Source organism: Gekko japonicus, unplaced genomic scaffold, assembly GCF_001447785.1.
Source record: "Gekko japonicus isolate JY-2015 unplaced genomic scaffold, Gekko_japonicus_V1.1 scaffold1021, whole genome shotgun sequence".
Classification (NCBI taxonomy): domain Eukaryota; kingdom Metazoa; phylum Chordata; class Lepidosauria; order Squamata; family Gekkonidae; genus Gekko; species Gekko japonicus.
Window position 1 is genome coordinate 383,282 of NW_015176479.1, and position 16,464 is coordinate 399,745.

Consider the following 16,464-nt stretch of genomic DNA (forward strand, 5'->3'; position numbering starts at 1 on the left):
GGGGCAGGGACAGTCACTTCCGGCACAAAGCTGGAAATGACACTGTTGTGTTGGAGAAGAAATAAGTCCCGTGCGTGACACCCGGACCTCGATAGCCCAGGCTAGCCTGATCTCGTGACATCTCAGAAGCTAAGCAGGGTCACCCCTGGCTAGTATTTGGACGGGAGACCACAACGGAATACCAGGGTCATGACGCGGAGGCAGGCAATTACAGGCTACCTCTGAACTTCTCTTGTCTTGAAAACCCGGTGGGGCTGCCATAAGTCAGCCGTGACTTGATGGCATTTCTCACCACCATGACGGCAAAATGGGCTGAAGAAACAGCAGGCTGTAGGATCAGTTGCTGTGAGCAATGGAGGAAAAAAAAGAGATAACGTTTCAAAGGTCGGAGGTTTTTTAAAGCGTTGGAGGAAACTATAGGCTTTCTTACTCCTACCCCCCCCCCGTGTCTCTAGTCTACACAAAGGGACCCGATGCCATGGAGCGGTTCCAGCATCAAAACGCAGCGTAACTTTTTCCCCGAGCTATCAGACAACCCCGGAGCTTTTGCCTCAAAGAGAACGGCATCACAGCCACGCATCTAACTCATTAGTCTTGTAGCGCTGTCCCTTTGCGGGCCGCGTGATGAACACATTAACGGTGGGATAATGAAGAGGAACTTTACAAAATGTCACACTATTTGGGGGAAGCGTCACACCGACACATAAATCACAGCTCTGCCAAGCTCGCGCAGCGGTGAGTTAACATCCGCGGGGGCGCTCGGCTAGCTGAGTTACAAAGCAGCTACGAAAATATAAAATAAAAATCAGTCAGTCCGAATATATTTATATTATTATACATTATATTTGTTTTAAAGAAAGGCTGGTTTGGGGCACCGCAGGGACCGGGGATATTAGCGGCGGGCGATAGCTTGGGGGGGTGAGAAGGGTTGTATGAAGTCAGAAAGATTAGATCTCCCTTTCATCCGCTGCGGCCACCCTTCGGTAGTGTGTATGGGTCGAACCCATGCACTAGTCTGGGTCTGTACAGCCATGTTTTCTCCAGCGTCTCATAATCCCGACCCCCAACGCTAATTCTTTACGCACCCCTGAAGAGTCGCTGGAGGATAAAGAAACCCAGGAAACTCACTATCCCGTGAATGTGGACTAGGGCCTTTGCCGGACTGGTTCTGATCTGCTCCAACGCAGCTTTGTATGCATGTGTTTCCAAGCAATGCTCCCTCTAAGTCGTGGAGTCTTGTGAGCAAAAACTCTACTTGGTGAGCTACTGGCATTAAAGTTGTGAGCGAGCGATTTGGCGGCTGCATAAATTAGTTTGATCTGGAGCCATCCTTCCTGAGCTCAGACAAAAATGTGTGAGCTGGAGGCTAAGAAACTGTGAGCTGGCTCACACTAATTCAGCTTAGGGGGAACACTGGTTCCAAGGTTTCCTGCATTTGAGCAATGCCCTATCCATGTTGCTTGGCTGTGTAGATATCTGTTCCCCTTTCCCTCCCTGACTTTGCCAAGTACCACTCACTCAGCAAGTGCACTCCACCTTGGACATCTGAAGGGTATATTTCAGATATTTTTGTCCTGATGACCACTTGTCCCAAACATTGGGACTCTTCCATGCGTGCCTGATCACCAATATCGTGACTTCTCTGTACCTGACTGCTCTGACTGGTGGCTGAACACAATGTAAAGAATCATGAGAGGAGGAGGAGAAGGAGAAGATGAAGAAGAAGAGCTGGATTTATACCCCACCCTTCACCGAAAGTCTCAGAGCAGCTTACAATCTCCTTCCCTTCCTCTCCCCATGACAGACACCCTGTGAGGTAGGTGGGGCTGAGAGAGCTCTGAGAGAACTGCTCTTGAGAGAACAGCTCTGACAGAACTCGTGACTGACTCAAGGACACCCAGTGGACTTAATGTGGAGTAGTGGGGGAATCGAACCTGGTTCTCCAAATTAGAGTTTGCCGCTCTTAACCACTATACCAAACTGTGGTCCGACTGAACGAGGACTCCATTAGTTATGTCTGCAATATTCTATTCATACATGCGCATGATCCCTCACTGTAGTGATGAACACATGCATGTGTGACCCCGTGTGTCGACTGCCGAAGTGTGAAATGCGAATATTTGCCATAGGAAGAATACATCCCTCAGCATTGGATCTGCAGTCTCATACTAAGGGGAGTTATCCTCTTGGAAGGCAATGGGTTTATAAGGGCATAACTCTGCTCAGGACTGCAACGTTCGTTACCGAGATAATGAATTATCAGTCCTGTGAATGTTCTCAAGAGCTATATGAATGCTAAGCATTATTTATACGGATTGTTAAGATCTGGCTCATTTGCAATCTAGAGCACACGGGTGTCCACTGAAAGTAATCGGGGCTTCCTTCCAAGTAAAGGGCTTTCGTGCCAAGGTGCAAGAGAGCTATTGATCAATTCCAAGGGCCAGATAGTCCAGACAGCCAACGTTAGGCGAAATGCTGATGCAACCCTGCAAAAAAAAAATGTATTTCCCATTACACTCTATAAAACATAGATTACTCCTACCACTGCCATCCCATCCATTTTTATGGATGTTCCTCCTACGAATTAAAAAAAAATAATCCCATGCGGTGTCCAAAATACAAGACAAGAATGAATGGGAAGCCGAACAGAGGCAGGGCGGAATTAATAAGCAAGCCTGAAGGACTTAATCAAGGAAATGGAAGCGCAGACACTAACGAGAACGTTGAAACGTCCACAAACGAGCTAATTGTCACCCGTCTGTTTCCCGGAGCCATTCGGTTTCATTTGTTTACTGAGAGCGCAAACGCCGCCCGAGAGTGCTTAACCCAGGCCCGTTCGATCGAGTGAACAGTTTGATTCAACCACGGAGACTATTAATCTTTCCACCAGCTTAAGGTTGTGCGCTCTGTTTATATGCTGCATCTGTAGAATACTTTATTTATTCCCTTTTTTCCCCTCCCCCGTCCTCTTCTGGCGGAAGATAAAAGATCTGGCAGGAAGAGAGATTAAACCGAAAACTAATATAAACGAACCCTATTCATCTCTCAGGCACTCTGTACGGGGAAGTGGTTTGCGGGGAAGCCTTGGGTTCGCGTGGGGCCCCTGGTTGTGTAAGTGCCCCGCGCGCCTTTAACATTTAAATCACGAGCCTGCTCTCGACAACCAAACGGAACCTTTTCAAAGGCTGCTCCTCCCTTCAGCTTAGAACAGAAAGGCCGAACGGCAAAGAAGTTTGTTCCACGGCATAAAAAAAGACAAGAGGGCCTCCGCGTGCCAGCTCCTTCTGGGCTGCCCTTTTCTCCCCTGCTTCCAGAAAAGGAAACACTCTATTAAAATGTCAACACCCACTTCCCCTTTCCTTGGGGGATTACTGTCTCTCGCCTGGCTCAGAAAGCCTGGGGAAGCTCCACAGCAGTAACAGCAGGCACACAGGGTCAAGGCATCCGATAAGCCCTCATTAGGCCAGATGGACAGAGCTAACTAATCTTTCTTTTTGTGGAAGCTACCTGGAATGCACTCGCAGTGAGGGCTTGCGATATCTCTCTCTCCGGCTGCAACTGACGGCATCTGGAAAACTTCCATTTTTGACCACCAGCTTTCAAAAATTAACTCCATGCCATGAATGGGTATGATGTGATACCCAGGCCCTAGAATGTATCCCCAAGTAGTAGGCTGGCCTGGAAGAATCACAAGCGGGAATTAAGATTGCTGGGGAAAAGATCAACAACCTCAGATATGCAGATGATACCACTCTGATGGCAGAAAGTGAAGAGGACCTAAAGAGCCTCTTGCTAAGGGTAAAAGAGGAGAGTGCAAAACTGGGCTTGAAGCTCAACATCAAAAAAACTAAGATCATGGCATCCGGCCCCATCACTCCTTGGCAAATAGAAGGGGAAGTCATGGAAGTAGTGACAGACTTCACGTTCCTGGGATCCCAGATCACCGCAGACTGTGACTGCAGCCATGAAATTAAAAGACGCCTGCTCCTTGGGAGGAAAGCGATGGCGAACCTAAACAGCATGATAAAAAGTAGAGACATCACCCTGCCAACAAAAGTCCGCAAGGTCAAAGCAATGGTATTCCCAGTAGTCATGTATGGCTGTGAGAGTTGGACTATAAGGAAGGCCGAGCGCCGAAGAATAGATGCTTTTGAACTATGGTGCTGGAGAAGACTCTTGAGAGTCCCCTGGACTGCAAGGAGATCAAATCAGTCAATCCTAAAAGAAATCAACCCTGACTGTTCCCTGGAAGGCCAGATCATGAAACTGAAGCTCAAAGACTTTGGCCACCCAATGAGAAGGGAGCCCTCACTGGAGAAGACCCTGATGCTGGGAAAGATTGAAGGTCAAAGAAGACGGGGATGGCAAAGGATGAGATGGTTAGACAGTGTCATCGATGCAATGAACATGAAATTGAGCAAACTTCAGAGGACGGCGGAAGACTGGAAGGCCTGGCGTGATCTGGTCCAGGGGGTCGTGAAGAGTCGAACTCGACTGTGCGACTGAAGAACAACAACAAGTAGGCTGAGACACACAAGTAACATCTGGATGTGAGGTGTGGCCAAGGCTGTGGATTGGTTTTGCTTGGAAGAAGAGATTGGATTTATATTCCGCCCTTCACTACCTGAAGGAGCCTCATAGGAGCTAACAATCTCCTTCCCCTCCCCACAACAGACACTCTCTGAGGTAGGTGGGGCTGAGAGAGCTCTGAGAGAATGGCCCTTTCAAAGACAGCTCTGAAAGAACTTGTGACTGACCCAAGGTCACACCAGCAGCTGCCTGTGGAGGAGTGGGGAATCAAACCCGGTTCTCCCAGATTAGAGCCCGCGCTCCTAACCACGACACCGAACTGGCTCTCAGACCAGAACCAGGCCTCTTCTAAGGCCTTCTTGTTTCCCCAGACCGATGTTCCCTCTAAGCTGTGGAGTCTTGTGAGCAAAAATTCTCCTTTGTGAGCAAGCGATTTGGCTACTGTATAAATTAGTTTGCTCTGGAGCCCTCCTTCCTGAGCTAAGACAGAAATCTGTGAGCTAGAGGCTAAAAAACTGTGAGCTAGCTCACACTAACTCAGCTTAGAGGGAACATTGCGGGCCCAGACCAGGCGAAGTCTGATCAGAAACACGGGAAGGTGGTCCGTTTGGGTGAACAAGGCACCAAGATACTGCACCCAGAGTTCAGCTGCCTCCACTGCCCTTGTGCCTCTCCCCTTACGGGCCCAAGCGGTGACAACCTGTCAGCCTCCTCCTCAGGCAGTCAAAGGCTCCTCACGCCTTTGTGGAACTCTGCAAGGAAGCCCCTGCCTCCCTGCCAAGACGCACATCTTGTTTGTCTTAGAGCAGCAGTTCTCAACCTTTTCCGTACGGTGAGCCACAAGTCCAGATTTTCTTGGTGCGGCGACTCATCTAGGACTGGCCCAAGGATTTTTGGCAAACCATGACCTCGCCACCCATCTCGTTCGGCATTCTGTTTTCTAAAGTGACTGGACTGCAAAAAGAAGAAACTGTGAGGTAACTGCGCTAGAAAATATTTCAATCACAATCACAATATTTATACAAAAAAGCGTACAAAAAATCATATAAATGCACAAGGCAGTTGAAAAGGGTGTACGCTTTCTTGTGCAACGATAGAACATTCCGGAGACAGTCGTCACACCATTTTCAACTGCCTTGTGCATTTATATGATTTTTGGTACACTTTTTAGTATAAATATTGTGATTGTTATTGGAATATTTTCTAGCGCCGTTACCTCACAGTTTCTTCTTTTTGCGGTCTGTTCTGTGACTGTGACCATCATTTTTGAGCCACATTCTACAGTGACTAACCAGATGGTTTGTTTTTTTTGAGAAACCAACGGACACCACCCAAAGGGCATGGCTTCCTTCACCAGGAACCCTCACCAAGTGGCATTCCAACATTCCAGTGGAGCAGGCTTCCTCGGGAGGTGGTGGACTCTCCTTCTTTGGAGGTTGTCAAACAGAGGTTAGATGGCCATCGGACAGCAATGCTGATTCCATGAACTTAGGGAGATCACGAGAAGGGTGGGCAGGAAGGGTTGCCTCAGGGCTTAGTTCTCGTGGCCCTTTCTTACACGCCCAGGGAAATGCTGATCGCCACTTTGGGGTCAGGAAGCAATCCTGGAGATTTTTTGTCATCTTCTGGGCGTGGAACAGCAGTCACCGGGGGCATGGGGGGAAAAGGTATTTGTGAATTCCCTGCATTGTGCGGGGGGTTGGACTAGATGACCCCGGAGGTCCCTTCCAACTCTAGGATTCTATGATTCTATGCACAGCTTTTTTGCATATGGAGGTTATGACGTTCCAGCCTCTGACCACCCTCTCCCTCTCCAATACTCCCTCTAACCCCCCCTAAGAGTCTATGAGATTCACTCTAATAACCACCAGGACACATTTCACTTGATCAACATGTCTATGCAGTAGGGGAGAAGTAGACTAATGTATGACATGGAAGAGACCGTTTCCAGGGTCAGCTCTTGGTTTCCAAAATACAACAGAGAGCAACGGAAAGGGCAGGGGTGGCCATTAGGCAGGGCTGGCTGGCACCCCACGTTCGGAGGCTTCCCAATGCACATTCGGGGTCCCGACCCACAGGCTTGGAAACAGGTCTTGAAGGAGGAGGAGGAGGAGATTGGATTTATACCCCACCCTTCACTGGGAGTCTCAGAGCGGCTTACGGTCTCCTTTCCCTTCCCCTCCCCACAACAGACACTCTGTGAGGTAGGTGGGGCTGAGAGAGCTCTGAGAGAACTGTGACTGACAGTAGAAGAAGAAAAAGAGGAAGAATTGGATTTATACTCTGCCCTTCACTTGGAGTATTAGAGCGGCTTACGGTCTCCTTTCCCTTCCCCTCCCCACAACAGACACCCTGTGAGGTAGGTGGGGCTGAGAGAGCTCTGAGAGAACTATGACTGACAGTAGAAGAAGAAAAAGAGGAAGAATTGGATTTATACTCCGCCCTTCACTCGGAGTATTAGAGTGGCTTACGGTCTCCTTTCCCTTCCCCTCCCCACAACAGACACCCTATGAGGTAGGTGGGGCTGAGAGAGCTCTGAGAGAACTATGACTGACAGTAGAAGAAGAAAAAGAGGAAGAATTGGATTTATACTCTGCCCTTCACTCGGAGTATTAGAGTGGCTTACGGTCTCCTTTCCCTTCCCCTCCCCACAACAAACACCCTATGAAGTCGGCGGGGCTGAGAGAGCTCTTTCGAGGACTGCTTGTGAGAGAACAGCTCTGAGAGAACTTGTGACTGACCCAAGGTCACTCCAGCAACTGCACAGGGAAGCTTTCCATGGGCGGCCAGAATCGTCACCCATGAAGAGAGACTGGAGCAGCAGCCGCTGCCCTGGTCGGAGATGAGACTGAGAAGCCCGGGCCGCAGATCCTGTGGGACTCTATTGACCAATCAGGCAAAGGCACCTGTGGTGGCTTTGGGTTTCCTCATGAGGAGCACTTCCTTTCCGCTTGGACAAGACCTTACCTTTTGCTGAGGAGAGGCAAAGGCTGGTTCCAACCATTGTTGGCGGTCGTTCTATAGCAACCATTACCAACTGGGTTTTCTTACCCAGTTACCAACGAAGGCTATAGCGAAGCAGTGCAGATATTCAAAGACGCGTGAACGCAGCCCCGGAGTGGGTTTGTTTTGTTGCTGCCAGTGGCCTTCCTGTTCACTCAACCCGGGTTGCAATTTAACTCCGTTCAAGTGGTCCCTAACGGCACATCTGCAGGCTATGAACCCTGGGTGTAAAGCCGCGGTTTGGATGTGGACGAATCGCATGGGGTCCCTCCATCCGATCAGCTCCTAAGGGGACCACCTGCAGTTGTCCAGAAGGTAACAGCTAAAAAAAGGACAGCCGTTGAGAAAGGTGCGAGAACAGACAGCCAAAAAAAGGTAAGCAAGGCTGGTGGATCATAATAACGAGCCTTCTGTGACATAAATCCCTGGAGGAGCGTCTTCGTACTGAATACTGATGATGGGGGGGGGGATGTTTTGGATAACGGGACTCCTCGCACATCTCTGCCATTTGTCCGTGCCTCACCCCTACCCCAGTCTTGTTACCTTCCTTATTCTTAATTAAAGGAAAGGCACTTTAATCCTCATCAGGAGGAGCGGGCAAGGCCATGCGGCAGGCAATTAGTCCTCTGATATTCAGACTTGTTCAATTGCGCCCTCAACCCCTTTTCAGCGGCAGACCTTTATTATGAGTGATCGCGCCGGACGGACTTTAAAAACACGCTGCGGGTGGAGTTCTTAGCCAGACATTCGGCCCTCGAAAAGAGGGGACGGTCGGGGAATTCAGGCCACAGCTCCGCAACAGCTACGTTATCAACCGAGTGTGTACGTGGATGAGCACATGGGCTTACTGACGACCTACCCACACCGTATCAAAACACCACGGCATCGTGTCTGCAGCACACACTTGGTAACCGGGGCGGGGGGAGTCACACATAGACGCCTATCAGCCTTTATCTGCATAACGGCAGAAAGGGATTAGGATGTGCGACGCATCTTGTGCCGCTGCTGACCCAGTCACATGGCAAAGTTGCTCCAGAAGAGGCACAGGAGTCCCGCGGATTTCCCAGGCGCGATCTCACCCCAACATCTGGGAAACACAATGCTCCCGTGGTGAACCCGTGGCTCCCTGCTGAAGGTGCGGAGTTAAAAACTAGTACCTACGAGGTACTAGTTTCCTGAAACCATGGGCCAAGAGCGGGCGTCTGATCGCGTTCCCGGTGGACTTACATGGCATCCGGCGCCCTCCGCTGTTCGTCTCCGCAGGTTGCGCAACAGTGCCCAACAGCACATGCGCACAAAGAGCGATTGCTAGTGCGATCGCGCGGCGCGGCTTCTGTGCCACGCTGCAGGATACCCGTCTGATCGGCATTTTCTCCGAACCACGGGACCTCGACAGGGAAGTGTGCTCAGGCAGCCATGCGTTAGTTTCCTCCGGAGCAATTAGCCACGCCTCCTCTCCACGATATCCGGCCCGTGTGACTGGGGCCCAATACGAGCAAATGGACTCGAGTGAGGCATGCGTAAAAATCTGTGACAGTTCAGAAATGGGGGGCAGGGGGGCACCTGTGCCACCAGAGAGAACAAGCGGAGACTGTGCAAGCAATTTTCTATGCAAAGTACAGGGGAAAGTTTGCACAAAGAAAGGGAGGGGCCGGTACTTATCGGTAAAAGACGTGCTTTGAATTCAGAAGGCCCCAAGGTCGGTCTGTGGCATCTCCAGTTAAAGGATTTCAGATTGCTGATGCTGGGAAAGGTCTTTCTCTGTTTTAGACCCTGGGGAGTTGCTGCCAATCACAGCAGACTGAGGGTCTCCAACAGGTAGCTTGGGTATCCCCTAGAAGACCGAGGAAAGGACTGCAAGAAGATCTGCTCTAGGCTTTTGTAAAAGCTTTTGCTTCATAGGATGTTTCTCAGAACTGCTTAGCTGAAAGCTTCATTTCTTGTTCTGTTTCTAGGACATGGGGAATTCACTGCCGCGGGAAGTGGTGGTGGGTATGAGCGTAAACAGTAGAACTCTTGTTTATGTTGACGACATTTCCTCTGGTCCAAAATGGCATCCATAAGAACATGGACCAGTGGTCCATCTAGTCCACCACTGTCTAGTTGGCCACTGTGTGAAACAGGCTGCTGGACTTAGATGGGCCACTGGTCTAATTCAGTAGAACTCTTGTTTATGTTGTTGACATTTCCTCTGGTCCAAAATGGCATCCATAGGAACGTGGATCAATGGTCCATCTAGTCCACCACCCTATCACACACAGTAGCTATGGGTACTTGTGTTAGTCTGTCTGTAGCAGTAGAAGTAGTAGGAGCTGTGGTGGCTCAAGTGGTTAAGACACTAAACTGCAGGCTGTGGAAGGTCGGTAGTTCAGCAGTTTGAGACTCGAGTGTGCCGCATGACGGAGTGAGCTCCCGTCTCTAGTTCCAGCTCCTGCCAACCTAGCAGTTCGAAAGCAAGAAATTGCAAGTAGATAAATAGGTACTACTTCAGTGGGAAGTTAACAGCATTCCGTGCACCTTGGTGTTTAGTCATGCCGGCCGCATGACCACGGAAACGTCTTCGGACAGCGCTGGCTCTTCGGCTTTAAAACGGAGATGAGCACCGCAACCCTAGAGTCGGATTTGACTGGCTTTCAAGCAAGGGAAACCTTTACCTTTACCTTTAGCAGTAGAATAGAGTAAGAGTCCAGTAGCACCTTAAAGACTAATAAAAATTGTGGTAGGGTATGAGCGTTCGTGAATCACTGCTCCCTTCTTCAGTCACTAACTAGTTCCTCACGCTGTTCAACAACAGGGCAGAGAGGGCAAGGCCTTGCCTCCTGGCACTGGTATCCAGAGTTTTACTGCCTCTGAACATAGATGCTCCCTTTAGTCACCATGGCTAATAGCTGCTGATAGCCCTGCCTTCCATAAATCCCAAAATAATCAGACGGTTCCAAAGAAAAGAAAGGAGCTCTTTCTCCAAATCTTGCATCCTGTGCTCTTCTTTTTGTTTGTGTGCTTACCAACAGGAAGCTTAGTGAAGTGCGTGTATCCGATATGCTCAGAGGACTTTCTAGTGGTCGATTACAACGCGATCAGCTAAGACGGTTGGATTTGTCTGACGGCATGTGAGAGGTCAGAAAACCCCCTCCGTACACTTCAGGATTATTGAAGCAATTTCTGTAGGATGTTATCAGATCTCTGCTGAGCTCCTTACACATTCGTCAGAGGCGAATCACTGTGTTTTCTGGCTGACAGCATGGTAGCCATTTCCGGGGCTGATTCCCCCCCCCGAACTCCTCTGTCCAGAGGTTGCTCAGAACTCCATTTACAAGCGTGTCTTGTTAGCCATGGAATTGCATTTAAATTCTAAAGCCTATCAGCCAAGTTCGGACCGAGAAGCAAGAGTGAGATTGACGTTTACGTCTGGGGCCCTTGCCTAGAAAGGGGAACACTGCCGTGGATTGGACTATTCACATACAATATACATCACTTTTATGTCTCGGTATGGAGCACGTTTCGACCAGAAAATTCGGGCAACGTTTATTTTGCCTTTGCTTGGTAGGTCTTCGGCCTGTTCTGTTCCAGTCACTGAAGTTATTAGGAAGATTCTACTGGGCGCAAAGACTCAGATCACATTTTCTGGTGCCGGATTTTTTTTTGTAGCCGTTTGTAAAATTCGCACGGAAGCAATTAAGGGGCACGGTTGAATTCTAATAATTAGATACGGTCCCACGCAGAAGTTCCTGCAGGAGAGCCACGATTGCCGGGCGGATTATACAGCGCGATCACATGGAAACATCTGGCAAGTGTCGTGAACCCGTCGCCAACCAGTATTGTTTGGTCGAAGATGCGGAGTTTAAAAGTACCTGGGAAAATCCACTACCAACCGGCTGTGACAGGTTGCAAATGAACGCTCTCTGTGTGATCGCTCCAGAACGCGCCTCTCGCATCCCTGGTTTCTGGTTGGTGCGCGCCGGAAACACCCGCTGATGGAAACAATGCCGTCGCATCTGATTGCGTTGGGGCGCGTCACATTGTGACGGCGCGGATAGCCACGCCTCCCCCCGCGTTATCCGGCCTGTGTGACCGGAACCCTGATTTATTTTAAAATTGAGTTCAGAACCAAACAAAAGTTAGTGAAAAGGAGGGTCAATATTAAAACCTTTCCATTTATTTATTTATTTATTCAACTTTATATCCCGCTCGAACCCCTATTTAGGGGTCTCTGAGCGGCTTACAAGTCGGTGCTAGCCACCATTTCAATTTTCCTAACTAGGGCCACATGTTCTATACGGGTTGGGCCGACCTACCAGACACCCCTATGGTGGTGGTTAATGATGTTTCTTCGGGTTCTGGTCGGCGACTTTCTTTGGCGGGATGTGTTCTTCCTGGCGCTCGGTGGTAGTTTCTTCCTTTCTGGAGGCGCGCGGCTCCGCCTTCTTCCGGCCTCAGCAATAAAAAGAGGTACATGTATTTATTGATAATAACAAATTTAAAACATATATAGGGGCCCAATTGCAACCAATGTATATAAAACATAACAATATCAAGGGCTTAAAAAGTTGACCTTACGCGTTTTGGCCAAATAGGCACAGCTCTGCTCTTTACTTGTGAATACTGTAGGAAATACTGAATACTGAAGGAAATTTTTGGACCATAAGTTTATTTTATAATCACTGGGCTAGTGATTGCACTTTAAAGGTCTTATGTGCATATTTATCCTGTGCCTGGTGATTTTACTTCTGAACAATTTACTTTATGGTCCTTAATGAATCTATATTTTGTATATATTTCTGATTGTGTTTATGTGAATATAATTATTAACCATCTTGCCACATATGTATGACAATAAATACATGTACCTCTTTTTATGGAAAGGTTTTAATATTGGCCCTCCTTTTCACTAACCTTTGTTTGGTTCTGGAGTTTATTGTTAGGTTCAGTTTTTTCCCCTTCTTGTTTCTGCCTGTTATTTTAACATTGAAACATTTAAAATTGTACACTGTATATTTAAATGACCTTGAAGTAATGTCTTAACTGACTTTGTGCTGGTCTTGAACTGTATTAACAGTAAAGGAAACTGATGTCTCAGTACCAGTTCGGCCAGAGACCCCGGAGGTTTTTTGTCATCTTCTGGGCGTGGAACATGGGTCACAGGGGGGGTGGGGGGGAGGTATTTGTGGATTTCCTGCATTGGGCAGGGGGTTGGACTAGGTGACCCTGGAGGCTCCTTCCAACTCTATGATTTTATTATCCTACCTGCCTTTCTGTTTGCAGATTATGCATAAAAGAGGAACACTGTGCGTGCATGCATTTGGGTATGTGTGTGCACACGTGTGGAAGGCCTGACTGCCTCCCCCCCCCCCCCCACACCGCTGTCAGCAGCAGGCAGCAGAAGTCTTGAAGAAGAAGAGATTGGATTTAAACCCCGACCTTCACTACCGGAAGGAGTCTCAGAGAGGCTTACAATTCCCTCCCCACAACAGACACCCTGTGAGGTGGGTGGGACCGAGAATGCGCTTTCCAGGACTGCTCTTGAGAGAACAGCTCTGAGAGAACTTGTGACTGACCCAAGGTCACACCAGCAGCCGCACGTGGAGGAGTGGGGGATCAAACCCGGTTCTCCCAGATTAGAGTCCGCGCTCTTAATCACTACACCAAATTGGCTCTCTGACTGGGGAGCAATACTCCATAGGTACATCAGTATCAACAAAATGCGGAAGAAGCCCAAGGGTGAGATGACTTTGGAGCAGTGCAGATGAGGCTGTGGGGAAGCTCGCGTGGGCTTGAGAAAGGGACCCTTGTGACTCAAGCACTCAAGATCTTATTTAGATGACCGTAGGGATCGTCATCTCCCTTAATTTTCTTTTTTTGTCTGCTTGTTTTGCTGTCAAGTCACAGCTGACTTATGGCGACCCTGCGGGCTTTTCAACCAAGAGACGTTCAGAGGTGGTTTTCCCTTGCCTGCCTCTGCGGAGCAATTCTTTACTTCCTTATGAGAACACGAGAACATCAGAGAAGCCATGTTGGACCAGGCTGGTGGCCCATCCAGTCCAACACTCTGTGTCACACAGGGGCCAAAACCCAGGGGCCATCAGGAGGTCCACCAGGGGGGCCAGAACTCCAGAAGCCCTCCAACTGTTGCCTCCCCCCAGCACCAAGAGTACAGAGCATCACTGCCCCAGACATAAGAACATAAGAGAAGCCAATGTTGGATCAGGCCAATGGCCCATCCAGCCCAACACTCTGTGTCACACAGGGGCCAAAAATACCAGGTGCCATCAGGAGGTCCACCAGCAGGACCAGGACTTGCTGATCTCCCATTCATATACTAACCAGGCCCAGCCCTGCCTAGCTTCTGAGAAGATCAGGCTCACAAAAGGGCCACTGGCCACTCGAATCTTGTTTAGAGGGAGAACTTATGTAGGCATCACCACCTCCCTTAGTTACAGCAACATTAAAGGAAAGAAGGTCAGGTGGTTAGCTGTGTTAAGTCTGTAGCAGCGTCTTAAAGACCAACACAATTTCCCAGGGCATAAGGTTTTGTGAGTCAAGGCGCACTTCATCTTTAAGGGGCCACTAGACTCTAATTAAAGGAAACAACAGTTCAAGATTCGTTATCGTCCTTTTCAATATTCAATTATTTAAGCAAGGTTTTGACATTCGGTTCGTGCTATTCTCCATCTACAGCCGTATAAACCAAACTAACTGGAGAAGGGTTGACATGTATTACCTGGTTGTTGGCGGGGGGGGGGGGTCCCCCTCCTCATCCTGGAGTTCTCAGCATGATAGAGTTTTCCCTCAAATGCTAGGAAACGTATCCCCCTCCCCTGCAATGTGCCCTGCGCAATGAATTTATGCTCACAAGGCTCCACAGCTTAGAACAGAGGTGTCAAACTCATTCGTTACGAGGGCCGGATCTGACATAAATGATACTTTTACAGCACACAGCAAGAAATAGCGAAAAACAGAAAACAACTGCGAGCTGAATTACCCGCAAAGATATATATCCAAAATGAGACTTCGACAAAGTGAAATGCACATGTAATCAAGAATGAATCTATACATATAATCCATCCTAGGAAAATACAGAAGCCCACGGGATCCATGAAAGGAAAATACAAAGTCCAGAGTAGATATCCAACACTTTTCCTAGGTAGTATTCAGTGTTTCAGACTTCTGGTCCTTCCTCAGGAACAAAGAACAACTATAGGAAGTCTCGTTCAATTTCCTTATAGGACAATACTATTCAGTTTCTTTATGGGTCAGGTCTCCTAAGCTTTAGTGAGCACCTCTCAAGGCTGCCTCTATGTAATAGGGCCATGTTTGCTTGATTACATGTGCATTCCATGCAGAAGACCCTGATGCTGGGAAAGATTGAAGGTCAAAGAAGATGGGGACGGCAAAGGATGAGATGGTTAGACAGTGTCATCGATGCAACGAACATGAAGTTGAGCCAACTTCAGAGGATGGCGGAAGACAGGAGGGCCTGGCGTGATCTGGTCCATGGGGTCGCGAAGAGTCGGATTCGACTGTGCGACTGAACAACAAAAATGTGCATTTCACTTTGTTGAAGTCTCCTTTTGGATATATATTTTTGCGGGTAATTCAGCTCACAGTTGTTTTCTGTTGTTTTTTTTGCTATAAATGACACTTTGTCCGGCTGGGCCGTTTGTGCCATAAAATGTAATACCAGGTACCGGAGACAGAAACTTTATAAAGGACAAAGGCAAACCCAATTAACGATATTATTTTAAACGCAAAAACACAAACAAAAGCAATTTATTCCGAGCAGTGAAAGCGATCGATTTAGGGGGGGGCCCACAAAAGCCCCAATAAATGTATTTAATCACATGCAAGACTAGGTTTCCCCCCAAGGGATACCATAAAAGGGGGAGTACCTTACATTTCTGTACATACCAGTTGCTTGTGGGCCGGACAGGAGCCCTGGATGGGCCCGTTCCACCCCCCCCGGGGTCTTATGTTTGACACCCCTGGTTTAGAGAGATACCATTGCCTGTGAGGTAGGCGAGGCTGAGAGAGCTCTGAGAGAACTGCCTGTGAGAGACCAGCTCTGAGAGAACTTATGACTGACCCAAGGTCACCCGGCAGCTGCACGTGGAGGAGTGGGGAATCAAACCCGGTTCTCCCAGATTAGAGTCTGCCGCTCTTAACCACTGCACCAAACTGGCTGTCAATGGTAGCCATGAAGGTAGTTGGAGAAGCGCTTCATTGTTTTAGACCTCCAAACCTTTCAAGCCGGCCTACGGCGAGGCAGCCCAGTGAGTGAAACGGCACCTCGACTGGGCCTCCCCACCCGCCCCCAGCCACTACTTCCACGAAAACAGTTATAAGCCTAACTTCGGGACGGCACCGGAGCTCGATAATTGCACTCTTGAGCGGGGGACATCAAGGCAACAGAGTCTGGCATATTAACTCCCCACACAAAGCCCTGTGCAGCCGCCTGAAAAGCATCTGCGGCTGAAGGGAACACTCAATTAGAATCCCCGGTGTAGCAGAACGAGGTAGAGCTCACTTGGGAAGAAGAATTATTATTCCAAATATATATATATATATTAAAATCCACCGCTAAAACGTGCGACTGAAGGGACAGGCGGGCAGGACGGACGCTTCTAGTGCGCTCTACCTGGACGTACAGGGAAGAAAAGGCGAGCGAGAAGTTTTCGAGAGGGGGAAGAGACAGAAGAGAGTGGAAATCAGCTTTTCGCCGTACTCACTGTTCTCGGAGAGCTCTACGATGTAGCGGAGGACGGGGCTGTTCCCGTCAAAGGGGCGCACCCACGAGAGGATCACGCTGCGGCTGAAGGAAGAATTCAAGGTGGCCAGGAGGTTCTGGGGGGGATGGGGCAGCTCACTGCGAAGAGAGAAAGCAGACCACAGGAAATGAGGACAGAAGATCCCAACAGCACCTCCTGGGGGGGGGGG

At 49.0% G+C, this 16,464-nt stretch overlaps 1 protein-coding gene across 1 annotated transcript in view; it reads right to left on the reverse strand.

The window, feature by feature from the left end:
* The window catches only part of SDK1 (sidekick cell adhesion molecule 1), a 502,369-nt gene that overhangs the window by 317,042 nt on the left and 168,863 nt on the right, over positions 1-16,464 (reverse strand). Inside the window, exon 12 of the mRNA XM_015427208.1 lies at positions 16,257-16,393. Within this exon, the coding sequence (XP_015282694.1) occupies positions 16,257-16,393 (137 nt within the window). The remainder of the gene's footprint in view (positions 1-16,256; positions 16,394-16,464) is intronic.